Source organism: Culex pipiens, chromosome 3 (genome assembly GCF_016801865.2).
Source record: "Culex pipiens pallens isolate TS chromosome 3, TS_CPP_V2, whole genome shotgun sequence".
Taxonomy (NCBI): domain Eukaryota; kingdom Metazoa; phylum Arthropoda; class Insecta; order Diptera; family Culicidae; genus Culex; species Culex pipiens.
Genome location: NC_068939.1, coordinates 138380579 through 138407971, shown reverse-complemented (window position 1 = coordinate 138407971; position 27393 = coordinate 138380579). Strand labels below are relative to the sequence as shown.

The 27393-nt window shown below is 36.4% G+C and overlaps 1 protein-coding gene across 21 annotated transcripts in view; it reads right to left on the bottom strand.

Moving 5' to 3' along the window:
* Positions 1 to 6881: 6881 nt before the first annotated feature.
* LOC120417323 (voltage-dependent calcium channel type A subunit alpha-1) overlaps positions 6882 to 27393 on the bottom strand; it is a 203129-nt gene continuing 182617 nt past the window's right edge. For 19 of the 21 annotated variants that reach the window (XM_052710684.1, XM_052710693.1, XM_052710683.1 and 16 more), the window contains 4 exons: positions 18842 to 19072; positions 18153 to 18307; positions 17718 to 18091; positions 6882 to 14087 (listed from right to left, as the gene is read on the bottom strand). In XM_052710684.1, coding sequence (XP_052566644.1) covers positions 13901 to 14087; positions 17718 to 18091; positions 18153 to 18307; positions 18842 to 19072 — 947 coding nt within the window. In that variant the 3' untranslated portion in view covers positions 6882 to 13900. The remainder of the gene's footprint in view (positions 14088 to 17717; positions 18092 to 18152; positions 18308 to 18841; positions 19073 to 27393) is intronic. The other 2 variants (XM_052710694.1, XM_052710695.1) reach the window with 1 other exon arrangement.

Below are 27393 nucleotides of genomic sequence, written 5' to 3'. Positions count from 1 at the left end.
CACTCGTACTTCGCTGAGGAGGGTGGGACGCTGCTGCTTTCTTCTTCCTCTTTTCCTGCTCCTCGAGGTAGGACTTGCGCGCGACGCATCCGCGGTAATTACCGGTATGGTTACCGCCGCAGTTCGCGCACTTTACGCGCGGCTTTGTTTGTTCTGCGTTTTCCCCCAAGTCCGCCTTTCGTGGCAGTGCGCACACCTCCGAGAGGTGTGACTCACCGCACTTCACGCAGCGGGGATGGAGGTTGCAGTTCCGCGAGCCGTGGCCGAATTTCTGGCAACGGTGACATTGCGCTGCGTCCGTCGGATTTTTGGAGTAAAACCGCCAGTTTACCCAAAAACCGTCCAACGCCTTAGTCCGCCGCAGGTCTTGAATTTTGACGGTACCGCGGTCGAAGTACAACAGGTACAGTGTGTGTGTACCTGTGACGGTTGTCTTCCGCGAGAGGACTTTTATGTCTCGCGGCGTTATTCCGACACCCGAGAGGTGCTCCTTGAGGACGGAGATCGGGCGGTCTTGATACCCCTGCAAGACGACCTTAACAGCTGTCTTCTGCACGGGGTCGAATGTGTAGAACTTGAAGCTTTTACGCTTCAATTTCTCCACAACCAGGTCGAAGTTCTTTTGGTCAAATGTGAACACTTGCACTGACGATTTACCTATTTTGAGGCAGTACACGAGGCCTTCCAGCTGCTCGTCAACATCGTCCGCCAACGTGTCCAAAACGAAAATTGGTGGTGGTCGTCGTTCCTTTGGAGTAATTACTTTTTTTGGCGAAATCACTTTCTTCCGTGCACGACCATGGTCGTCGTCGTCGTCGGTAGTGCTACCGTCGGTGTTGTTGTAGCTGCTTTCCTCGTCACTCAGTCTCGCGAACTTGTTACTGGTGGGAATGTTGGCGGATGTTGAAGCGCCATCGGTCGACGGATTGCCGGAAGTAGCTGAACGGAGCCTTATAGGGCTGCGGCCCTGGACACGGTAATTAGGGTGTAATAACTTGGGGTCAAATCCTTTGGCGCACACACTCCCAGGCGCGATGGCGGACGACGCGGCGTTGGTTTGTTTACCTTTTTGCACACGGCCGGTAGACGAACTTCGCGGGTTTTTCGAGGCCGCACTCGAACTGCCACGGCCACGGCCGGCCCTTGGCATGCTGTTGGAGCAAACTCGCGGCGAATCACGGTAAATTACGGCGAAAAATTTCGAAAAAACGATGGAGCACTGAGCACTTGACTGCTGCTTGCACTCACGGAGGTGGCCATACATATTGTTTTGATTTTTTTTTAAATTTTATTAGAAATCACATTTATATGAAGAATTGAACTTTCAATCGTGAAGTACTTTCTATTGAAATTTGAGTTTTAAATGGGTATTTTGTTTTGATTTCGATTAGAGATAAATGTCCTGAAAAACAATCGGAGGTATTATTAAGTTTATGCTACAAGTTGCAAAATGATTACCTCTCTAGCACGATTTGTTCATCGGCAGAGTCTCGTTGGATAGATACGACGAGTACTGAAAACCCCAATTTTGAAACCAGTTGCAAAAACTAAATATTATTTCCCATAAGAGATTTGTACAACATTTTTTCAATTCTGAAAATGACACATTCTCTGGGCTGGTATACCAGTTTGATATTTTTTAAACTTAATTTATCGGCTAAATGAATGTTGTGATTGGGTTCTACATAGTTTAAGGCTTCTAACCCAACTTTTACAAGATTCATAAACTGACCATTTTACGCAAGAGTCCTCTCCTAAAATGAGTCGTAACATAAAATTCCCAAAATATCATGTATTCAAGCACCTCAGTCAGCTGGAAATCACCTCTAAACAACTTCCGGAAACCCGAAATATCTTCAGTGGTCAGGAACCATTTTATTTTTCAAAACTGATATTATCCTGGAGGTTTGATTTCCCGTCAAATGCGTCTGGCAAGACCGAAACTGGTAAATTGTTTTTGCAAAGATACACATTACAATGGGGCACCACAGCCCCATTATTGTAAACAAATGTAAACACACTCAATATCCCTCTCACACCTTAAGTCAATGTCCATTGGAGTAAGCGGGATCTTGTGACAACGACCATTTTGGTCGAAAATGAGTTAATGATGACGTTTTGCTATACTTAACAAACACTACAAGATGCTTTCACCCAATTTTGGGAACCCGCTTCCGTTTCCCGGATATCGCATTTTTTGATATCTCGTGACGGAGAGACGGTACGACTCCTTCCATTTTTGAACATGCGAAAAAAGAAGTGTTTTTCAATAATTTGCAGCCTGAAATGGTGATGAGATAGAAATTTGGTGTCAAAGGGACTTTTATGAAAAATTAGACGCCCGATTTGATGGCGTACTCAGAACTCCGAAAAAACGTATTTTTCATCGAAAAAAAAAAAAAAGTTTTAAAAACTCAGCCATCTTTCGTTACTAAACTGTAATTTTTTTTGGAACATGTCATTTTATGGGAAATTTGAATTACTTTTCGAATCTACATTGACCCAGAAGGGTATTTTTTCATTTAGAACAAAATTTATCATTTTAAAATTTCGTGTTTTTTCTATCTTTGCAGAGTTATCTTTTAGAGTGTAACAATGTTCTACAAATTTGTAAAGCAGACAATTACAAATATTTTGATATGCAAGCATATAGGGTTTGCTTGTAACCATCACAAGTTATAGCGATTCTACGAAAAAAAGTTTAGAAAAAGTTACATTTTGCGTTTCTCTTTGTTTCGTCGTCCGTGTCTGTCGCGAGTGACCATGAACGGCCATGATCAAGACGACCAACATTCTCAAAACTTTTTTTTCGCAAAATCGCGATAACTCGTGACATTTGTAAGGAAACCCCTAATGTTTATAAATCATTTTTTTCTGATTGTCTGCCTTACAACTTTGTAGATCATTGTTACACTCTAAAAAATAACCCTGCAAAGTTAGAAAAAAAACATGAAAATTTTAAATGAAAAATTTTGTTCTAAATGAAAAAATGACCCTTCTGGGCCAATGTAGATTCGAAAAGTACATCAAATTTCCCATAAAATGACATGTTCCAAAAAATTCTACAATTGAGTAACAGAAAATGGCAGAGTTTTTGAAACTTTTTTAGTGTTTTTTTTCGATGACAAAAAACGTTTTTCCGCTATTCTGAATAAGCCATCAAATCGGGCGTCATAGACCATTTTATCATCAAAATGATCGTGCACACTTGTGACACGTCATACATGTTGTTGGAAAATGTGGACAAATTTTCTTATTTTTCACAAATTTGTGTTGATACTTTTTTAAAAGCTATTCTTCATATTTTGTTTTTGAAATAAACTGATTAAGTCGATTAAAACACTGAGTTGAGCTTATTTTAGTTTGTATGGGAATTCTGTGCACACTTGTGACACGTAGTACAATTTTATTTCCAAAACACACTTGTGACACGTGCTTTTCAGATGTTTGTTTGCATAATTTACTGTATTTTTTACCTGGTATAACCAAATCAGTTGAAATTTGGAGCGTTTGTTTAGCGATAGTATACTAACCGTTTGATTCTAAAAGTTTGACTTCATCATTCATAATTTTGAAATTATTTACCATCAAACTTTAAAAATCGATGTTCTCGAAAAGTACTAAATGGAGCGACACGAGAAAAGGGCGGATAATCATTTTTAATGTTGTTGTTGTTGTTGTTGTTAATCATTTTTAATGTTTTAACTGTTTTGTTAGTTCTCAGGCTAATTTTAACTTTTCCATAAAACTAAAAGTGTTAATCAATAGCTGGCCTCTCCAGCTACCTTCCAACACTGCGGGTTTTGTTAAATATTGACCTGTTGTCTCGGAGTTTGCAAAATAGTCCCAGCTGTTAAAATGATTTTGCGCCCTTTTCAAATGATGCTCCAGATTTGTTGATAGGACCCAATAAAAAAAGTCTAGATTTTTTTTATAACACCGGGTATTTTGTGCTACTTTTCAAAAATCACTTATTATTAAAAAAAGCATGGTTTGTCTCCATAAACAATTTTCATTTTTGTCCACTGAATAACAAATAAAAAGAAATAAAACATCGAAAGGAATAAGTTTTTTTCCAAATAGTTTTTGTGATCAATCCTTTATATTTAAATTATTGGGTTTATTTTTGCCTGAATAGTCTTATCATAACCTACCACTTTGCAACAGACAATAATTCTATCAGATCATTGACACTCGAGGTACATGGCATTTTTGTAAGCACAGCTCCTTAATTTGTTGGGAGACTTGCATTTAGAAAGCAAAGCTAAAAACAATAACTTATAAGAACATATGCAATCGATGGACAATGTTTCATCAAATTTAATACGAATAATACTATGAAGCAATATATCTATTTACTTATTTTATTTAAATCGCTCAATTTGCTTTGAACAACATTAATATTTCAGTATTTCAAAGATGCTGGGTAGATTTTGACTAACTAACCGTTTCAAATGTTTTTCAATGTTTTTGTTGAAATTGCATTTTTCTAACCTTGAAAAATAATTGCATCCGCTTATTTTATTAAATGACCAAGTTTAATCTATCAAACTTGTTGTGAAAGTTTAAAAATAAAATTTTAATTTAGTATTAATTATATCAAATGATATCAATTATTTCCAAATTAACTCTATTCTGGCTTCACTGCCCTCCAACTTTCATGCAACTGTTCAGGTGACCAGCCAAAAGGTGAGAAAGAAAAGCACAACAATCGAACGCAACAACGCGAAAAAAAGCTCGCCTGGGTCACGTTCACTGAGCGTGAGAGAGTTTCTACTTGCTGAGAAGGACAGGAAGTGAGAGAAGGTGCCACGCGTGAGCAAAATAATCAAAAGCTTTCGTATTGTCTGTTTCATGATTCTAGAGCGCTTTTTCAGATTGAAATGGAAATGGTTCACCAAAATTGTGTGCTCTTCATGTTGCTTGAACAAATGGGAGGGTTATTCGAGGGAAATTTGAACCGATGATTCAATGGATTTATTATTAAGGTCACGTTCCATTAAGTTTAGTTTGTGCCGTTAGCAAAAATGTTTTTGCCTTAACTCAGCCAACTCAATTCAAATTCTAAAACGGTACTTACACAGAATCGGTTGATGCATTTCAGAACACAAATTGAGTCGACTGGGAGACACAGTTTTGTCTGCTAGCCAATAGAACATCGATTGTTCTCAAAATGAAAAAAAAAATATATATATATATATTTATATTTATATGGGACCATCCATAAAACACGTGGACACTTTTTTTGTGAATCTCAACCACAACCCCCCCCCCCCCTCCCCTCGTGGACAATTGTCCATACAAAAAAAACTTGTTTGTATGGATCTTGGACAATCGCCCCCCTGAAGTGTCCACGTGGTTTATGGATGGTCCCTATCCGTAAATCAAAGTTTCCAAACTCTATTTGAGAGTTATGCCCAACAATTTTTTTTTGCTTAAAATGACCACACTTTTAAGGAATTTGCCGCACGCAACTTGAACGTAAGAAAAGTCTGTTTTGACAAAAGAGCAATTCTCTGAGATTTCGGTCATTCGATTTTTTCTGTATTTATGAATCCGACTGAAACTTTTTTGGTGCCTTCGGTATGCTCAAAGAAGCTATTTTGCATCATTAGTTTTTCCATATAATTTTCCATACAAATTTGGCAGCTGTCCATACAAAAATGATATGTGTATCTCAGCAACTAATGGTCCGATTTACAATGTTAAAATATGAAATATTCGTGAAATTTTCCGATCTTTTCGAAAAAAATATTTTCAAAAATTTTAAATCAAGACTAACATATCGAAAGGGCGTATTATTGAATGTTTGGTCATTTTGAAATGTTAGTCTTGATTTTTAATTTTTGAAAATATTTTTTTCGAAAAGATCGGAAAATTTCACGAAATATTGTAAATCGGACCATTAGTTGCTGAGATATCGACATTAGAAAATGGTGGGTTGTTTGGGTGAGACTTAGAAAACATCAATTTTCTTGTTTTTAAACCTTTGCATGGCAATATCTCAGCAACTAAGGGTCGTATCAACAAAGTCCAAAAAAGCAAAATATAGAGAATTTTCTCAGCTTTTCAAAAATATTTATTTCAAAGGTGGGCAAACATGGGCACTATTTTTAAAAAATCAATAACTGCGACTATTTTGAAAAAAGTTACATAAAAATGGCTATAACTTGAAGACGGTGCACTTTATCAAAATTTCACATAAGTACTTTTTGATTGCAAATTCAATTTCACATCAAAAAATGAAATTGAAAAATTTTGGCGAACAATATTACGATTTTTTGAAAAAAATTGTATTGATTCAAAAAATCATAACTCGGTCAAAGATTTTTTTTCCCATTCTGGAAATTTCTGAAAAGTTGGCATTTGATGTCTTCTAAAACATATCAAAAAATAAAAAAATAAAAAATAGCGTTTTTTTGCAAATCAAAAGTGAAATTAAAAATCACCAAATTTTTTTTTACCGTGTATCATTTTTTTTCAGTGTAGTCCATATCCATACCTACAACTTTGTCGAAGACACCAAATCGATCAAAAAATTCCTTCAAAAGATACAGATTTTTGAATTTTTACATGTCATTTTTGTATGGACAGCTGCCAAATTTGTATGGAAAATTATATGGACAAACTAATGATGCGAAATGGCTTCTTTGGGCAAACCGAAGGCACCAAAAAAGTTTCAGCCGGATTAAAAAATACAAAAATTAAAATTAAAGAAAAAAGACCGATTCCGTAGAGAACTGCTCAAAAACGAAGAACTTTGTTAACTTTTACGCGAACTCATTGTAGTTGTGTGTAGGGTTGTCAGCTATTTCAGTGCAGTAGATAATAAGAGTGATTTTACTGCAGGACTGTCATCAGTAGAAACGACAACTGAGTGGTTGTATGTTTAAAGCTTTCTGCTTTGGTTTATTTCTCGTTAAACTTTGTTGAACAAAATATTTAAAAATGCTTGCGTAATAGATGCCTAAGGGTTTCTTTTATTCCGTATTACAATCTGCTTAAACTGGTATCCACTTTATATGTATGCTGTATTTCCACTACAATCCGTATCAGATCATAACCAACTACTGTTTTTTTGGCGAACCGTATTATCATTTTTTTTTTCCTTTTTGTAATAAACTCTGGCTTAATCGGGGTGTTGGGGGGAACTGTTTGACAAAATCTGATTGAGGGTAAATTATTCGCTGCTTGACAAATATGAACCGTTTCAACATGATACTTTTCATGCTTCATTTGAAGTAACATTGAACGCGCGACGCGAAACCATCGTTTTTTTTTATTATTATTTTTTTTTTTGCGCGAACATAACGAAATTTAGCTACAATCACAGCAATATGTGGAGTCGAAACTGAAAAAATTTAGGCTAAAACCGAAAAGCTCAACATAATCACGCACCAAGCAATTCTGATTAACGACGACGCACTCTTCATCCATCGCGGGCTCACGTGGCTTAAAGTTGGTTTGCAAAAAAGGTTTAGTCCTCGGCTTACCTCAATTAGTTTTGCTTACTTTTTTGTTTTATTTTTTTTTACAATTTATGTATCACAGAAAAATGTATGTACAGGTTTCGCTAGAGATTAAAAAGTACTTCTTACTCTACGGTAATAGAAATATTTCTCTTTTTCGGTTTTACTTTTTGGTTTTGCTATTATATAAATCGGGTTTAGTTTTTCTTGTTTAATCTTTTCATACGAATTTTACATGATTAATCAGCTTTTTTATTTCCTCTTAAGTTGAACACTAAATGCTACACCTCGTTTCGGTCCGTTTTCCATCTAACACGTCTACTAACAACTAGCTAAGATTGATGAACGATGATGATTCTATGTGGTCTCTTTTTTTTTGTTCCGCAAATATGTTGGTTAGCTAATGCACACATAATGTTTGCGATGTTTTTTTTTTCTTTCTTTTTCTCTTATACAAACTCATCAGTCTCACATTGTGAGAAATGGATTACTTTCGCGCGGTTTGGTTGAACAACTTCGGTTCAGCGACTTAGAATATATTCAAGTTTGATCAGATATTTCGGGGTTTTTTTTTGCGTTGAAATAAAGTATTTTTGGTTAATTTGCTATCGTTTCTTGTTTTGTTCGGTTTTGCTAGTGTGATTTTCTTTTGGCAGTTTGGCAATTCAAGCATGTTTCAATGGTTATAGTTGGTTCCGATTCTGTGCATAAAAATACGAGTTTTGAACGTTGTTTCTTCGGAAACGTTTGCGATGGGTGAGGGAAATATATCGTTTTTTTTTTCTTTTTCGAATTTGGGCAGAGTAGCAAAAAGGATTGAAAATGATGAAAGTGATGCAAAGTACGTAATGATTTGTTATCGAAATTCCTCACACTCTTAAGGTCGAACATTTGTGTTTTGTGGAAAACTGGATCTTGCTTTTGTTTTAAAAATACATTACAGCATATCGTTTGTGGTCAATCCAATTTACGATACTTATTTTAAAAAGAATCACTTTAGGCATAAAATAACTCCTTTGTTTGATTTGCTGTTCTTTCAATTTCCACTTAAGATGCATTGACGCTAACCTCATCGTAAATCGATAAGGATAATGGTTATTTTATCGGCGATATCCGACAGTAACCCATTACAAGTAAGTTTCTAAAATAAACCTCTATCATTTGCGTAAGCTTTTACTTATAAAGTAACAAATTTTCCACACAACGTTTTTTTTACAATTCTAAAGCTATCATTTTGCATGGGTACTAATAAGGCGTCCAATTTCCCGGCGTTACAGAATTCCCGGGAAACTGAAATTTTTTTTAACAAATTTCCCAGAAATCCTGGGAATTCGCGGGAAATTTAAAATTAATTGAAAATTGTTCTGATCCAGGTTCAGATTATTATTTTGCAACATAATTCTTTTTGCCAGAACAAATCTACCTGTTTTGAACTCATTATTAAGGGGTTTCATACATGTAAATCGGCAAAAATTTAAAAGTTTGGTTTGAGCAAACACTTAAACTTTTTCAAATATGGAGCAGCCGTGGCTGACTGGTTACGGTGTTCGCTTTCTAAACGAATGGTCCTGGGTTCGATTCCCATCTGCTCACAACGAGAAAGTATAGGAAATATTAATCTTGAAACTTTGAACATGAACGAAAAATCAAAGTCGCCCGAGTCGGGGTTCGATCCCCCGTCCTTTGGATTGTTAAGCAAAAATGCTAACCACTAGGCCATCACGGCTTGGTGATCTATGACTGGAATTAGGAATACTGTAACTATCAAAACTATATACGCGCTGGGTCCTTGTCCATAGGGGGATGGCGTCGCTATTTTTAGAACACGTTTTCCACTTTTTCTCATCGAAACCGACTACTTTATCGACTTCATTTTGCTGGGCGAGATAGGACGCCGTCTATTTTTAGACGATGACTCAGCACTTTTCCACTCTTGCACTTAAAAAAACCAGATGGCAGCACGATGTAACGCCACGTCCCTATTTGACAAGGGTTCGGAAGTTCTAAATAACGTTTGAGCCCGATTGGTGCAAACGTTCTTCAGGGCGGGGCTTGTCGATAAAGCTGAAGTACCTCGCGCTCGGCTAGCCAGCGTAGAAATGGGTCACCGAAGCTCAGCAGAGCTAACACCTTCCAAATGCCTATGCGAGTTATTTGCATGTATAGGATGTTGATCTAAAAATACATGGAAACAACTCAATTTGTAAGAAGTGGCCGCGTGGTCCCGTTTGGTTGGTTGCACACACACTGCACACACTTAAACTTTTTCAAATATGTGTTTTCAGGGCATTAACATATACATTTTAATCTATTAACAAAACAAATTTGAAGACACTTGGTTATATCGTTGCCAAGATATAGATATTTTAAGTTAGCAGTTTCAAAAAACGGGTGCCACGATATCTCAACACTGCTTTGACCAAATCGGCTCAAAATTTTGGTGAAGACTCGTCAACCCGTTCCGTGTGCATGACGAAGGCCGATTTTCAAAAAGTTTATTTGAAAAAAAGTTAAAAATATTTTTAAGTTTTTCATATCAATAATCGTCAGTTTTTGATTTTTGTATTTTTTTAAAAAGCAAAATTTAAAAATCGGGCTTCGTCATGCACACGGGATATGTCTTGCAAGTCTTCATCTCAAATTTCAGCCAATTTGGTCCATACCATCTCGAGATATCGTGGCACCCATAAATCAACTCTGTGTTTAGAGAAAAACGCTCACAAAGTTTGACAGTTAGCTTTGCGCATAGCAAAATTTCAAACTTAAATCGTTTGTTACTCACTTGAATCATGAAATATCTTTATGAAACTATCAAGAGTGATTGGAAATCATCTTTTTAGTGAATTAACAATTTTGCCGTAATATGAAATTTTGAGATTTTCTACATGTATGTAACCCCTTAAATAGATAAGCATTGAATTTACCATGAAAGTCTGCTTTTTATTTGATATACCATTTTTATGGAATCACAACTCAAAGTTTTCAAATATTTGGAGCGAGTTATGAAATATGTTAGCATTTTTTGGGCACCTTCTTTATGCTACGAAGAATATTTTTTAATGTTTTAGCTTAATTAATGACTTTGGCTAGAAGAATTTTCATGTAAGGCTATTTTTATCCAATTTGGTCATGGTAAACAAAAACGTAAAAAAAATAAATTTTGATCTTGGCAATAACGGAGTATCTTAATTTGAAATGATATAACAACAATTTTCGTTTAAATTATAATAGTTTATTTTCATTCCATAATATCGTAATATTTGTTGCCTATCAAATAAAAAAGATCTATTCCTAGTTGCAAATGTTTAGAAATTAATATTATCTAAATAAAACCTTGTCATGAAATTTTCGCACGACCTTATAAGTTCAATAAGAGTTTTTATATAGGGGAAATTCTCGTCTGTTTGGCAGGTTAAGCACTCGCTCCTAACTCCATCCAATTTGCTGAATACTCACTTCTTATTGAGCTATTTATCACTCAATTTCAGTTGAAAACGCTTTTAATTAGCTTTAATTGAATGACAAAGTTCTGACCTGCCAACATTAAGGGAACGCTGGAATTAAATGCTGTTCCCCTAGTTTTTATAAATTGAAAACGTATACACCCAAAACTGGGCAGCGCTAATCCGAGAGAATAATAGCCTCGAGACGAGAGAAGAGTGGTAACATTTACGGACACAGAGAACACAGCTCGAGATGGGCGAAAAAAATATTCTCTTGAGGTTCATTTGCAAAAAAAAGTTCATCCGTCAAAACAAAAACCAAAAGTATCGACTACGGGAATCGAACCAGAGACCTTTGACAGACTAGACCAATGACTTAACTGCCTCGGCCACCACAGCTTGGTGAACAAGGAGTGGTCAGATGTCAATGTATGACACTTGTTGGAGATTTATTGTTTCAATTAACGAATGAACTCATTTGTTATGGTGGTGTGCGTTGGTAGCATTATTCTCTCGATTTTGGCGCTGAGCTCTCAATAAATGTTGAGGGAACGATTCTCTCGAATCGTAAGTTTGGGTGTACTTTCGCTTGAATTTCGGGAATTCCCGGGAATTTACAAATTTCCCGGGAATCAAGATATATTTTTTTGGGAAATCCCGGGACAGGAAACTGGACCCTCTAGTTCTAACAACATAAGAATTTTAAATAAAAAATACCCAATTTTTTACAATATGGCGGATTTTTTCAAATCACGACGCTAAATATTTGTATCGATTTCGCGACATTAGAGTTTTGAATGTACTTTGGATAGTGATCATAAAACATATTGAAATTACAAGACATGATTTAAACATTTGAATGAAAAAGTGTTTTAAAGTGCATTTTACACCAGTCCAGTTGTTTTGCAATCATAAGTTTTCCAAATTTCTATGTATTGAAAAACATTTTGTTTTTCGCCAAAAAAAAAAAAAACATTTAAAAAGTACTGTAAGTGGAAGTTTACGTAAATTCTAAATATTTTTAAAAATACTCAAACATGATTATTATGTTTCTCAACGCAGAGAAACACATTTCGAAACGATTTCAGTTGTTAAGATTTCTATTTCCATTAAAAATTTTGAAGTTTTTATGGGGTGTCGGCGACATAAACTTTGAAAAATATTTGCATAGGCCTAATTTAATCGTTAAATTCAACTATTTATAAACTCAAATGAAGTTAAAATCCATACAAAATATCTTGTTTGTTGATACCCGTAGGAAATTACAATTTTTAAGTATTTTTAAGTATGTGCTTAAAAAAATATAATTCCAATTATGCTTCTGCGAAAAGTTAGCAAAATATCTAAGAACATAAAAAGGTATAAGATTGTTTGCTATGTCTGTTTCCGATCTTAAATTTGAAAATATAACATCAGAGAATTTGGAAATGTTAAAAAAAATTGATTTAATATGGTAAAATTCATGTAAGTTCATATTTTAAAAAGTCTTTAGAACAAGCAACAAAAAAGGAATCCACATTCTCTTATGAAGTTTTTTATTATTTCAGATTTCTTTTTTAATGCTGTGAATATTACTGAAATTACTGTGTTCTAATTTTTTTTGTAATAATTGTTTTTTTTAATTCAGTAAACGTGTCACATTTTTCATAAATTTAATATAATTCAATAAACCGCTCAGCAGGGTGCTTTTTGTTTGTGTCATTGATATTCTGCAGCTGCAACAAGATCTACAAGCAAAGTGTCGTCCAAAATTTGATTGCGTGCCTGTGTGTGTGTGTTTGTGTATTGTGCATTGTATGGTCGCTACTCGTATTGCAAGTTGGTACTGGTGGTTTCTCCCCCTGTTAAATCTTCCTCTTAAATTTCCTAAGTCTGTTCAATAACTAATTCGAGCAAAAATCCTAAGTCGCCCATATAAATACGTTTTTTTCTTCTTTCATGTATAAAAAGTCTACTCGGTTTCGTGTTCATTCAAACTGTTCAGTTTCCACTCTAGCTAGTCTAGTTTACTTTTCTGTGAATAAAAATCACCAGAATAAAATCAACACTACATCTTTTTGGCAACCTTTCTCGTATTGCAACGAGAAAGTTGAAAATTATAACAATCTAACTATGAACCTAGGCAATGTAAATCGTCCCTGCTTCCTCAAATATGCATCGGCGGTGTTCAAAGTTCGTTCTAGAATTCCTCAAAAAAAGTTTCTACCTGTTTTTAGTTTTCCCCTTCATTTCTGGTGTATCTACAAACGCTCGCTGTTTCTTTCAGTAGTTGCCCATTATTTTTTTTTGTTATTATTTTTTTTTGTTGAAATTCAGTCTTGTTTTATCTATATTTTTGTTCGTTTGATAAGTTTCCAGTTTAAGTGTGCTGATGAGCGGATTAAGTGCGGTGAAAAAGCAACCCTGCTGAACAGTTTGAAAGATTGGACTTACAGAGTGTGAGAAAATATTCGGTAAGATTGTGTGATGCAAGTTGATTTGAGTATTTTTTTTTCCTTGAAAAACTTTATGTTTACTATTTACAATTGCGCCCGTTTGACTAGTCATTGTGGTAAATACTTGGAAAGTTAGTAACTATACAAAGGATCTCCTCTATTTTGCTATTCAACGTTCGCGCGTTAGTTTAGGTTTACCGTCGATTTCAGTAGAATTGTTTTTTGTTTTGTGTTCGAGTGTCTAGTTATGTTTTCTTATTTGTTCTCATTTTTTGTGTGGCTTTAAAGGCAGGTTCTGTTTGTTCATTTTCTCGGCAACGATTTTCTGTTCTAGTAATCTGGCTTTTTTGTTTACATGTCCTCGGAAGGAAATTAGTTTAATCTGGCAACTCGCTATTCGCTCCTAACTAAGGCTTTACGCACGAGAAAATGCAGGAAATCTTATACTTTTTTTTTGTTCTAGTTAATCTCGGGTTCAAACCATGGCAGATTAAACCCAGATTTGCTCGCGGTGGTGCTTTCGCTGTTCGCATTGGCGACGTCTCACCCTGTGCTAGCACCAGTCTTCGTCGTCCGAGTCCGAGTGCCGGGACGAGTGGAGCCCGATGGCGCTGCCGCCACCGCCACCGCCGCCCCCTTTGGGTTTGTACCCGTTCAGGATGGGCGACGGGAGTACGCGACCCCCGGAACGGCCCATGGCAAGCGCTTGCTCGTAGGACAGGGGCACGTGGTGTTCCATGCTGTGGGGGAGAAGGAAGAAAGGAAAATAGATTAGAAAGTGTGTACACCTGAATTAATCAAAAAATAAATTTGAGGAAAAAGGTATTATACAAAACATCGTTCACCTTGAGTGACTTTGGATCAACATGATTTTGAATATTTATAAATTGTATCTAAAACAATTTAAGGAAGCTTGATTTTTATTTGAATCTTTATACTACAAAATTAATACAATAGAAAGTGGTTTTTTTACATACGTTTTCACATCAAAATTCTCCCAACACAACAACTTTCTAAAGCCAACATGCCTAATTTTTTTATGATTCAATAAAAATAATTAACAAATAATTCATTTCAAAATGTTGAAAATGTGAGTGATTTTCAAAGTTTTTTCAAACCACCATTTTGGTATTTTTTTTATTTGGATAAAAGTTTATCCACAAAGAAAAAAAAAATCATGGTAATATTAAATCTGGGAAGGGGTACATCTTTTATGTCACAAAAAATGTGTAATTTTACCTCTGAAAATGTATACACAGAAAAAAAATGATGGTAATATTCATCAGGAAATGGTGACAGATTTTGTGGCAAAATAAATGATAAATTTTAACACAGAAAATGATGAATTTTCATCAGTTTTTGATGAATATTCATCAGGTTCACATTTTTACACATTTTTTATGTAATATTACACAAATAAAGAGGTAATATTCAACCTACCAAATTTTCAACATTCCAAAATTCAACTTTTTTTTTCTGTGTAATTTAACCAGTTTTCTGTTGTAATGTCGCGTTTTCAGTCTAAATTGAGGTAAAATTACATCATGAAAGAGGTTATATTCAACCTTCCAAAATTACACCTTCCACATTTACAAAACAATTTACTGTGCATGCACTAACTTCGTCAAAAATGCCATTTTGCATTTATTTTTTTTTAGCGATTTTGCGGGCTAGTGATACAGAATGGCCATTGGAAAATTCGAAAATCTGTATCTTAAGATGGTTATTTCTGATCGATTTGGCATCTTTGGCAAAGTTGGAAGTTATTTTGAGGAAAAAAATCCGTTTTTATGCACACTTTTATAAATATTATTTGATAATAAGTATTTCATTGTTTTAAATTGTTTTCCAAATATGCATCCTATAAATATTTTAGAATCAAGCCCTAAATTTTTTTCTTTTGATTTGCAAAAAAAAAGATTTGTTTTTTCTAAAATAATGACACTAAAATGTTTAAAACATGGCAATGACAAACACACATTACTGCCCAAATACCATAAAAAATGATTAAATAGCTTGTATTTCCGTAATACTTCATCAATTTCAACTCTCTCAGTTGCATTCTTTTCGCCTTTTTTCATAGCTTTTGCGAAATTACTTTTTAACAATTTGTTGAATTAAGGGTGGAACGGGCCATAGCCTACTTCAGCAGTTCTCAACCTTCTTTTGGACAGGTACCTATTCGTTGAGATCAACCTGCTGGTACCCCTTAGTATTTATAATGAAATTTTTTGTCAATAAATTTTTTAACATTCTAAATTTCAGAATATTTAAAATAAGAAATTTAAAAATTTGAACAGTTTAAATTTGTTTCAATGATCTGCTACGTAAAACGGGTTGACATTGATAGAATTTATTTAATAAAAAAAAGTTGAGCCGCTAAGTCTATTTTCAGTTTTAATTCACTAGAAAACCAACTTTAAAGATTTCATTTCATTAGAAATTCGAATGGAAATGCCAATAAATTTAAAGGTTTTTTACCCATTTTTTTCATTTTCATTGCAAAGACTTTGTGATTTCTATAAACTTAATTTTTTTAAATGTGTTGTAGTACTGGACTTGAAATGCAAACTTATGATCAAAAGTGTTTGAAAGACGAGTTTTTGTGGCATTGCAATGTATTTTTGAAAAAGATTTTTTTTAACTGTCAAAAACACATTTTAATACAGTAGCAAATCCTATTTAGATTTCCCAGAAACAAAATCTTATTCATAGCAACAGATTAACAACTATCAAAATAAGAAAACATTAGTAACTCTTACCAAATTTTGATTTTTTTTTTAAGAGTTTGAGTTGGCATTGTTTGAGACGAACGGGTAGTATGAGGCGCTCGCGAGCGCTCGCGGCCGGAACGAGAATGCGAACGAAAATGCGAGCGCGAGCGAGAAGAGAAAAGTACTACAAGTTCTCTCCCTCGCCTGCGAGCGAGCAATGCTTTACTTCTTCTCGTTCGAATTCCAACACTGGTTCTAGGATCATCTAGACATCCTTACAAATCACTAGAAAACATAATGGTCTCGATTGCTTGAGTTATTCCCGAGAATGGAATTTATAGTTCCAACTTTTTTGAGGGCGGCATATTCATAAGACATTTGATGGATTTAAACATGAGCGACTTTTCTGAAGAAATGTCCCATAAAATCGAAAAATAATTTTGAAATTCCCCAAAAATAATCTTTTAATCCCCTACGAAATATTTCGGTATACCCTTCTTTCATGTTGCCAAATCTCAGACTTGCTGATTTTTTTCTTTTAATGTTCTCCCAAAATACACCGCGTATTAGAAAATCATAAAAATAACTTTATAATTGTAATTTTTTTCATTGGGATGTAGAGGGATAAACTGCAAATCAATATTTAAAATAATTTTTTTTTCAAAATTTTAAGCTCGGGATTTAACACCACCCTTGTTGTATTTGTAATTTTATTTGGCTGCGATATCCTGTTATGTCAGGCACAAACAGGAAATTCACTTGACCTAAAAAAAATTTCGACTATTTAAAATAGTGCAATGATCACCCGTTTTTGTATTTCAGCTGAGAAACTGTTCTATAAATTTGTCTAAGATTTATTATTTCGTTTATATGAAATCTTTTAGTGTAAACCGAACAACACCTTAGTTTTAAATACCGATGTCTCAGAAACATATGAACCGACATACGTAGAATTTTGTCATCCTTTCGATTTTTTTTATCTGAAATTCGTTGTAAACATTTGAAAACAATGAGCTTTTTCAAAATTTATACAGGCTAAGGTATTTTAAAAATTAAATTAGCTTGCGAATCATTGACTTTGTTTATGATAGGTGACAGAATACATCAATCGTCTTCACCACGGCCACCTTATTTTGACATTCTACTTTCGGTCGTTTAACACACAAACGCAAAGTCACTCAAACAGTCATTGACCTCCCTCTAGAAAAAAAAAACATTCGCTCAGAGAACGGTCATTTGACATTCTACCGCGATTCCGACCATCTCGCTCATGATCGCATTCAAATGACTTCTGCCACCACGCAGCAAACACAAGGAAGAGAGAGACGAAAACGAGAGAAAGAGAAAGAGCACGCTGTCTCGTTCGGTCGGCTGCTTGAGTGGTTCTCATTTTTCGTTCGTTTCGGCTTTGTGTTTACGTTCGCTGACTGTTTTTTTTTAAGAGTGTAACAATGTTCTACAAAGTTGCAGAATTACAACAAAAAATTTAATCATAAGTGGTTTGTTTGTAACCATTACGAGCTATCGCGATTTCGCGATAACATAAAGTTTGGTTAAAATTTGATTCTGGGTCGATATGAATTAAAAAGTTCATTCCCCAATTGATTTTATAGCTTTCCTCAGTGAAGAAGACAAAACATGTTTTCTCTTACTCACCGCTCATACTCCCGCTCGAACTCGCGCTCAATCTCCCGCTCGCGCTCGTACAGCTCGCGCTCCCGGTCGCGAAACTCGTAGTGCAGCGACGGCGGCGGCGTCGGCGTCGCATGGGGCGCCCCAACGACACTACCCCCACCGCCGTACGCATCCGTAATGCGTTCGCTGCGACTGCTGCGGTAGCGTTCCCGGTCCCGCTCGCGGTCCCTCTCCCGGTAGTACAGATCCCGGTGCTGGTGCTGGTGATGGTGATGATGCTCCCGAGGACCTCCGCCGCCGTGCAGGTGGTGATGCTGGTGGTGCTCGCGTAGGAACTCCCGCGACGGTGGCAACGAGTGAACACTGTGCGGCGTCGTGTGGGCCGAGTGAAGCGTCTGAAGGGTGGGATTGTTAGTATTGGGGGATTGAGGGGTTAGGAGGCTGGGGGATACTTACGTGGGTGGGGCTGGCGTTCAGCTTGGGGAAGTTGATGTTGGTCTGCTGCAGCTGGAGCGTCGACGGTTTGCACGGGGTCGGTGGCAAACGGCGACCCTGGCCTTGGCGACGGGTTACCAACACCGGGTAGCTGTGCTGGACGTGACCTGGTGGACCTAGACGTCAGGTGTGCCGACGATAAAGCGCATACAATGGAATGGAAACAAAGTGAATGAGATTGTGTGGTTGTGAGTCGACCTTGGATCACGCGGCTTAAAACGAACACACAAACAGTGAACGGTATAGCTGGTTCAGACACAGAGTCCGTGTAGAATCAGACAGTTACAATGTTTCTGATGGTGGGTTTGTACACAACAGTACAGAGTAGTGTGATTATGTGTTACACTTTTTGGGGAAGTCATGCGATGTACGGCAGAACGAGATGATCGCGAGGAACCGAAGAATACACGAAACGAGACGATAACCATAGGGCAACCATAGGATAGAGTGGGAAACGAAAGGTAAACATCGAGATGAACATTGATGAGTTGAGAGGAAATGAGTCGGAAGTTGATACACAAAACATAGAAAAAGGGTTCATGTCAAGTGTCAGCTATAGAAGGGGGTGTAAGAGTGTTTTTGCTAGAGAGGTAGACAGAGGCACTTGAAGAAGTAGGCAAGTAGTGTACAGAAAGTAAGATGTCCAGTACCCATTCCATTCCTATACTTCCGCCGCGTGTGATCCCGGTCCCGCAGCTCTTGGAGCAGGCTGGCAGGACTCGGCGATCGGGACCGCTCGCAGAGGATCGTCGTGTCGTACGGTTGGTGGGCCGGGTGGTTTTTGGGACGTTCTTTTTTACTACGATGTTGGGCACTACTATGTACACCGAAACGACTGGGTGATGGCGAACGGGCAGGGCTAGTTGACGCTGACCAGGAACCTAGAGATTTGGAGAGTAGAACACGAATAATAGAGAGAACAACAACAACAACATAGGGGGAGGTGGGTTCAGGGAACTGCAGCAGGCGCGCGCGGCCTCAGGAAAGACGGACAGACACAGAGAAAGTCACAGAGGGCGGGGGACACGGACAGGTACAGAGAGCGGGCAATAGCAAACATCGGGGACTGCAGCCGCACGCGCATTCAAGTCGAACATTTTTTTTTTGTTTCTGGACCTAGTTTTCCTAACCTAGAAACGCACACGTGAACACGCATTGTCAAAGCAAAACTGGTCACTAGCTAGTAGAGAAAAGGCAACGCGTTAGCTGACTGGTAGCCTAGTCTGCAAATAGATATGTATGCTAAGGGGAAAGTCAGAGAGTCAACAGAGTAAGACATGGGATTCGTACTACATAGCTTCTTAAAGAACATTTTTTTTCTCAAACTAACGATTTTTTTCTTGTAGGGGAAATATACCCATTTTAATCAGTCTAAGCCGTTCGACCAATTCTCATCACTTTTGCAGTTTTCCGCTATTTAATCAACATTTTCAGGCACACCAACAATGGAGAGTTGCTTGCTCACTTTTATTTGAGCTATTTATTACTTAAGAACAATCAAACACACTTTATTAAAGCTGTAATTCAAGATCAAAGTGCTGATAGGCCGATAATAGAAATAGGCTGAGAAAAGGTATAATTCCCCTATGTGAAGCGAAAAAAAAAATATATCTTATCTTATATATAAATATAAAAAATTACGACGGTTTTGTTCGAACGCGAATCTGTTTAATACGGAGCGTCGGATTGAGGTGCTCTTTGTTGCGTTGGGTTCGTGTAAGCCCAAGGAAGGTTTATATGCTAAAAAAATGCCACTTTGGCCACTCTGGGACCGATTTCGGAGCATCTCCAGATTGTATGGGAAAATTTACGTAAAATCAAATTTTGATCAGAGGAGGCTGAATAAGCAAACAAGCTAAAAAACGTCAAGAAAATAAAAGACAAGACGAAGTTTGTCGGGTTAGGCTTGTAATAACTAAATATTCAGAATTTGAATTGAACATCTTTTTTTTTGTTCGTGGACCAACAATAAAATATTTTTTTAAATTCTAATATTGACCTCATTCAACCAGATAAGAGTATATCGACATCGTCGTGCTACCTTGTCGCACCCGCCATTTCGGCGTTTCGAGAAAAATGCGTTTTAATGTTTGACCTTGATAAACAAAAACGAAAGCACGCAATGTAAACAATAACAAACACGTTTGGATTGGTTGACCATTATGTGCATTGTCCCGAAGTTTGGTTGAAGTTGGTTGCTGTAGTCTCGAGTTATAATTACAAATGTTTACGGTAGTCTAACTTGTACGTGCGTCAAACGCGTTCTGACCTGAAATCCCTTTGGCTAGTTGTCGCACTTACATCAATTTTCAGGAAGTGACAAGATAGCACGACAAGCAGGGGTGTGCTTATGGGTAGATTTGAGTAGATGACATCTACTTAGCTGTTTGCTTAAATTTATTTATTTTTTAATTGCACCAAGTTTCACCAATTTCTTGGCTCAATTTTGAAGCGCCCTTTTCTTTTTTTCAAGTCATATGCACTCTTTCTGGAAAGTCAACCAAACATTTCAGTGTTCCAAGGTAGTGCTGTCGCAGTCAGTCGCAAAGTCGCCAAGTCGAGGAGCGATATTTTAAAATTAAGTTTGTCTGAAGGCGCCCCTAGGATTTAAAAAATTGTATTAAAATTCTCAATATGAAAATTTGACTGGAGGCGCCCCTACGACTTAAAAAAATGTATAGAAATTCTCAATATGAAAATTTTACTGGAGGCGCCCTCACGACTTAAAAAAATGTATAGAAATTCCCAATATGAAAATTTGACTGGAGGCGCCCCCACGACTTAAAAAAATGTATAGAAATTCTCAATATGAAAATTTGACTGGAGGCGCCCCTACGACTTAAAAAAATGTATAGAAATTCTCAATATGAAAATTTTACTGGAGGCGCCCTCACGACTTAAAAAAATGTATTGAAATTCCCAATATGAAAATTTGACTGGAGGCGCCCCTACGACTTAAAAAAATGTATAGAAATTCTCAATATGAAAATTTGACTGGAGGCGCCCCTACGACTTAAAAAAATGTATAGAAATTCTCAATATGAAAATTTTACTGGAGGCGCCCTCACGACTTAAAAAAATGTATTGAAATTCCCAATATGAAAATTTGACTGGAGGCGCCCTCACGACTTAAAAAAATGTATTGAAATTCTGAATATGAAAATTTGACTGGAGGCGCCCCTACGACTTAAAAAAATGTATTGAAATTCTGAATATGAAAATTTGACTGGAGGCGCCCTTATGGCTGAAAAAAAATTGAACAGGGGTGTGCTTATGGGTAGATTTGAGTAGATGACATCTACTTAGCTGTTTGCTTAAATTTATTTATTTTTTAATTGCACCAAGTTTCACCAATTTCTTGGCTCAATTTTTAAGCGCCCTTTTCTTTTTTTCAAGTCATATGCACTCTTTCTGGAAAGTCAACCAAACATTTCAGTGTTCCAAGGTAGTGCTGTCGCAGTCAGTCGCAAAGTCGCCAAGTCGAGGAGCGATATTTTAAAATTAAGTTTGCCTGAAGGCGCCCCTAGGATTTAAAAAATTGTATTAAAATTCTCAATATGAAAATTTGACTGGAGGCGCCCCTACGACTTAAAAAAATGTATAGAAATTCTCAATATGAAAATTTTACTGGAGGCGCCCTCACGACTTAAAAAAATGTATAGAAATTCCCAATATGAAAATTTGACTGGAGGCGCCCCCACGACTTAAAAAAATGTATAGAAATTCTCAATATGAAAATTTGACTGGAGGCGCCCCTACGACTTAAAAAAATGTATAGAAATTCTGAATATGAAAATTTGACTGGAGGCGCCCCTACGACTTAAAAAAATGTATAGAAATTCCCAATATGAAAATTTGACTGGAGGCGCCCCCACGACTTAAAAAAATGTATAGAAATTCTCAATATGAAAATTTGACTGGAGGCGCCCCTACGACTTAAAAAAATGTATAGAAATTCTGAATATGAAAATTTGACTGGAGGCGCCCTCACGACTTAAAAAAATGTATAGAAATTCCCAATATGAAAATTTGACTGGAGGCGCCCCCACGACTTAAAAAAATGTATTGAAATTCTCAATATGAAAATTTGACTGGAGGCGCCCCTACGACTTAAAAAAATGTATAGAAATTCTCAATATGAAAATTTGACTGGAGGCGCCCCTACGACTTAAAAAAATGTATAGAAATTCTCAATATGAAAATTTTACTGGAGGCGCCCTCACGACTTAAAAAAATGTATAGAAATTCCCAATATGAAAATTTGACTGGAGGCGCCCCCACGACTTAAAAAAATGTATTGAAATTCTCAATATGAAAATTTGACTGGAGGCGCCCCTACGACTTAAAAAAATGTATTGAAATTCTGAATATGAAAATTTGACTGGAGGCGCCCTTATGGCTGAAAAAAAATTGAACAGGGGTGTGCTTATGGGTAGATTTGAGTAGATGACATCTACTTAGCTGTTTGCTTAAATTTATTTATTTTTTAATTGCACCAAGTTTCACCAATTTCTTGGCTCAATTTTGAAGCGCCCTTTTCTTTTTTTCAAGTCATATGCACTCTTTCTGGAAAGTCAACCAAACATTTCAGTGTTCCAAGGTAGTGCTGTCGCAGTCAGTCGCAAAGTCGCCAAGTCGAGGAGCGATATTTTTAAATTAAGTTTGTCTGAAGGCGCCCCTAGGATTTAAAAAATTGTATTAAAATTCTCAATATGAAAATTTGACTGGAGGCGCCCCTACGACTTAAAAAAATGTATAGAAATTCTCAATATGAAAATTTTACTGGAGGCGCCCTCACGACTTAAAAAAATGTATAGAAATTCCCAATATGAAAATTTGACTGGAGGCGCCCCCACGACTTAAAAAAATGTATTGAAATTCTCAATATGAAAATTTGACTGGAGGCGCCCCTACGACTTAAAAAAATGTATTGAAATTCTGAATATGAAAATTTGACTGGAGGCGCCCCTACGACTTAAAAAAATGTATTGAAATTCTGAATATGAAAATTTGACTGGAGGCGCCCTTATGGCTGAAAAAAAATTGAACAGGGGTGTGCTTATGGGTAGATTTGAGTAGATGACATCTACTTAGCTGTTTGCTTAAATTTATTTATTTTTTAATTGCACCAAGTTTCACCAATTTCTTGGCTCAATTTTTAAGCGCCCTTTTCTTTTTTTCAAGTCATATGCACTCTTTCTGGAAAGTCAACCAAACATTTCAGTGTTCCAAGGTAGTGCTGTCGCAGTCAGTCGCAAAGTCGCCAAGTCGAGGAGCGATATTTTAAAATTAAGTTTGTCTGAAGGCGCCCCTAGGATTTAAAAAATTGTATTAAAATTCTCAATATGAAAATTTGACTGGAGGCGCCCCTACGACTTAAAAAAATGTATAGAAATTCTCAATATGAAAATTTTACTGGAGGCGCCCTCACGACTTAAAAAAATGTATAGAAATTCCCAATATGAAAATTTGACTGGAGGCGCCCCCACGACTTAAAAAAATGTATTGAAATTCTCAATATGAAAATTTGACTGGAGGCGCCCCTACGACTTAAAAAAATGTATTGAAATTCTGAATATGAAAATTTGACTGGAGGCGCCCCTACGACTTAAAAAAATGTATTGAAATTCTGAATATGAAAATTTGACTGGAGGCGCCCTTATGGCTGAAAAAAAATTGAACAGGGGTGTGCTTATGGGTAGATTTGAGTAGATGACATCTACTTAGCTGTTTGCTTAAATTTATTTATTTTTTAATTGCACCAAGTTTCACCAATTTCTTGGCTCAATTTTGAAGCGCCCTTTTCTTTTTTTCAAGTCATATGCACTCTTTCTGGAAAGTCAACCAAACATTTCAGTGTTCCAAGGTAGTGCTGTCGCAGTCAGTCGCAAAGTCGCCAAGTCGAGGAGCGATATTTTTAAATTAAGTTTGTCTGAAGGCGCCCCTAGGATTTAAAAAAATTGTATTAAAATTCTCAATATGAAAATTTGACTGGAGGCGCCCCTACGACTTAAAAAAATGTATAGAAATTCTCAATATGAAAATTTTACTGGAGGCGCCCTCACGACTTAAAAAAATGTATAGAAATTCCCAATATGAAAATTTGACTGGAGGCGCCCCCACGACTTAAAAAAATGTATTGAAATTCTCAATATGAAAATTTGACTGGAGGCGCCCCTACGACTTAAAAAAATGTATTGAAATTCTGAATATGAAAATTTGACTGGAGGCGCCCCTACGACTTAAAAAAATGTATTGAAATTCTGAATATGAAAATTTGACTGGAGGCGCCCTTATGGCTGAAAAAAAATTGAACAGGGGTGTGCTTATGGGTAGATTTGAGTAGATGACATCTACTTAGCTGTTTGCTTAAATTTATTTATTTTTTAATTGCACCAAGTTTCACCAATTTCTTGGCTCAATTTTTAAGCGCCCTTTTCTTTTTTTCAAGTCATATGCACTCTTTCTGGAAAGTCAACCAAACATTTCAGTGTTCCAAGGTAGTGCTGTCGCAGTCAGTCGCAAAGTCGCCAAGTCGAGGAGCGATATTTTAAAATTAAGTTTGTCTGAAGGCGCCCCTAGGATTTAAAAAATTGTATTAAAATTCTCAATATGAAAATTTGACTGGAGGCGCCCCTACGACTTAAAAAAATGTATAGAAATTCTCAATATGAAAATTTTACTGGAGGCGCCCTCACGACTTAAAAAAATGTATAGAAATTCCCAATATGAAAATTTGACTGGAGGCGCCCCCACGACTTAAAAAAATGTATTGAAATTCTCAATATGAAAATTTGACTGGAGGCGCCCCTACGACTTAAAAAAATGTATTGAAATTCTGAATATGAAAATTTGACTGGAGGCGCCCCTACGACTTAAAAAAATGTATTGAAATTCTGAATATGAAAATTTGACTGGAGGCGCCCTTATGGCTGAAAAAAAATTGAACAGGGGTGTGCTTATGGGTAGATTTGAGTAGATGACATCTACTTAGCTGTTTGCTTAAATTTATTTATTTTTTAATTGCACCAAGTTTCACCAATTTCTTGGCTCAATTTTTAAGCGCCCTTTTCTTTTTTTCAAGTCATATGCACTCTTTCTGGAAAGTCAACCAAACATTTCAGTGTTCCAAGGTAGTGCTGTCGCAGTCAGTCGCAAAGTCGCCAAGTCGAGGAGCGATATTTTAAAATTAAGTTTGTCTGAAGGCGCCCCTAGGATTTAAAAAATTGTATTAAAATTCTCAATATGAAAATTTGACTGGAGGCGCCCCTACGACTTAAAAAAATGTATAGAAATTCTCAATATGAAAATTTTACTGGAGGCGCCCTCACGACTTAAAAAAATGTATAGAAATTCCCAATATGAAAATTTGACTGGAGGCGCCCCCACGACTTAAAAAAATGTATTGAAATTCTCAATATGAAAATTTGACTGGAGGCGCCCCTACGACTTAAAAAAATGTATTGAAATTCTGAATATGAAAATTTGACTGGAGGCGCCCCTACGACTTAAAAAAATGTATTGAAATTCTGAATATGAAAATTTGACTGGAGGCGCCCTTATGGCTGAAAAAAAATTGACAGGGGTGTGCTTATGGGTAGATTTGAGTAGATGACATCTACTTAGCTGTTTGCTTAAATTTATTTATTTTTTAATTGCACCAAGTTTCACCAATTTCTTGGCTCAATTTTTAAGCGCCCTTTTCTTTTTTTCAAGTCATATGCACTCTTTCTGGAAAGTCAACCAAACATTTCAGTGTTCCAAGGTAGTGCTGTCGCAGTCAGTCGCAAAGTCGCTTAGTCGATGCGCGATCGCTGCGCGATGGTTTGTTTTTTGTTTTATTTAAATTTAGCTTTGTCACTCTTGCGATGCATAAGTTTTTTTTTATTTCACTAAATGATTTTTGGTTGTTGTGCGCACGCAACTATATGTTTCCCCAAGAGCGAGAGAAGCCAACTCGCTCACCAAAATGTATCAAATTTGGACCAATGATTTCAAATGACTTTCTCATATTGAAGGAGTAAGCCTACCCTTCAGGTGAATCGATACTCCGAATTGGTAAAAATGTTGGAGCTCGTTCTAAAAGCACAATCGCATTGATTTATTTTTTATTTGTTTGGAAGTGCGCAAAATTTAATTCGTCATTCATTTGCGTAATGCGTTTTTTTTTTCGGCACGATCATCAATGTTTATGAGAACATTATCATCTTTCATATTGTAAATACGTGCTATTCATCCTTTAACTCTGTGCTTACTGTATTTAACGGTGTAGCATTCTTGAACAACCACTTCGCAGCAACAGCCTCACAGGGCATGCAAACCTTATGCATCGCTTTGTTAACATGTTTCCAACAGATGACTTGTGTAGGCTGACTTACTCTTTTTATCCTCTAACAGAGGATGATTTTTGACGGGTAGAGTTTTTCGGAACATTTACCCCGAAGCTTTGATAAAAAGAACACTTTTGAAAGCAATACCATTAATATTATTTTTTAATTGCTGTTTTATTTTATGATGAAAGAGATCTTCGCTTCTGGTTAAGGTTTTTTTCGAAGTGATAGGGACTCAAAACAAATCGCTCTATGTGGCAACTTTATTCTAGTAGAGGACTTTACTAAGTGATTTCGTATACTTTATAGATCGAGAACTGATATGGGAAATGAAACATAGTTTGATTTTAATTAAGTCATACAGTGTACTATGTACACGGTGTGATTATTTAGAGTTCTCCTAGATAAATAAGGTAGGTCTGATATTTTGCACCTTGTAAGAAAGTCTATTTCCCGAAATTTTGAGGGGTAAATTGAAATATAATATTTAGCCCCAAGTGCAACTTCTTCTAAGAATCTAAGAATTTTATAACGATCTTATCAGATTTTTCTTTGGAAAGTCACTGAAAATTGATTGAAACAATATGCTTATTATGTTTTTTAAGCACTTTGGCTACTGAATCGTAAAAAAGATATACGTCGCATCTCGCGGCGTCCGAGACACCATTTGATTATGCTGGGATCGATTTTTCGAAAAAATGCCAAACTTTGAAGGTCTGTACCGAGCTCCGAGTGCTCCAAATATCAATGTTATATATACCAAAAGATGTGCAAGAATCGGGCCTACACGCCAGTGATGTTGAAAATAAGCGCATTTTTGAAAAAAAAAATCTTTTTACGGGTTAAATCCCATTTAAAATTCAAATGCAAAG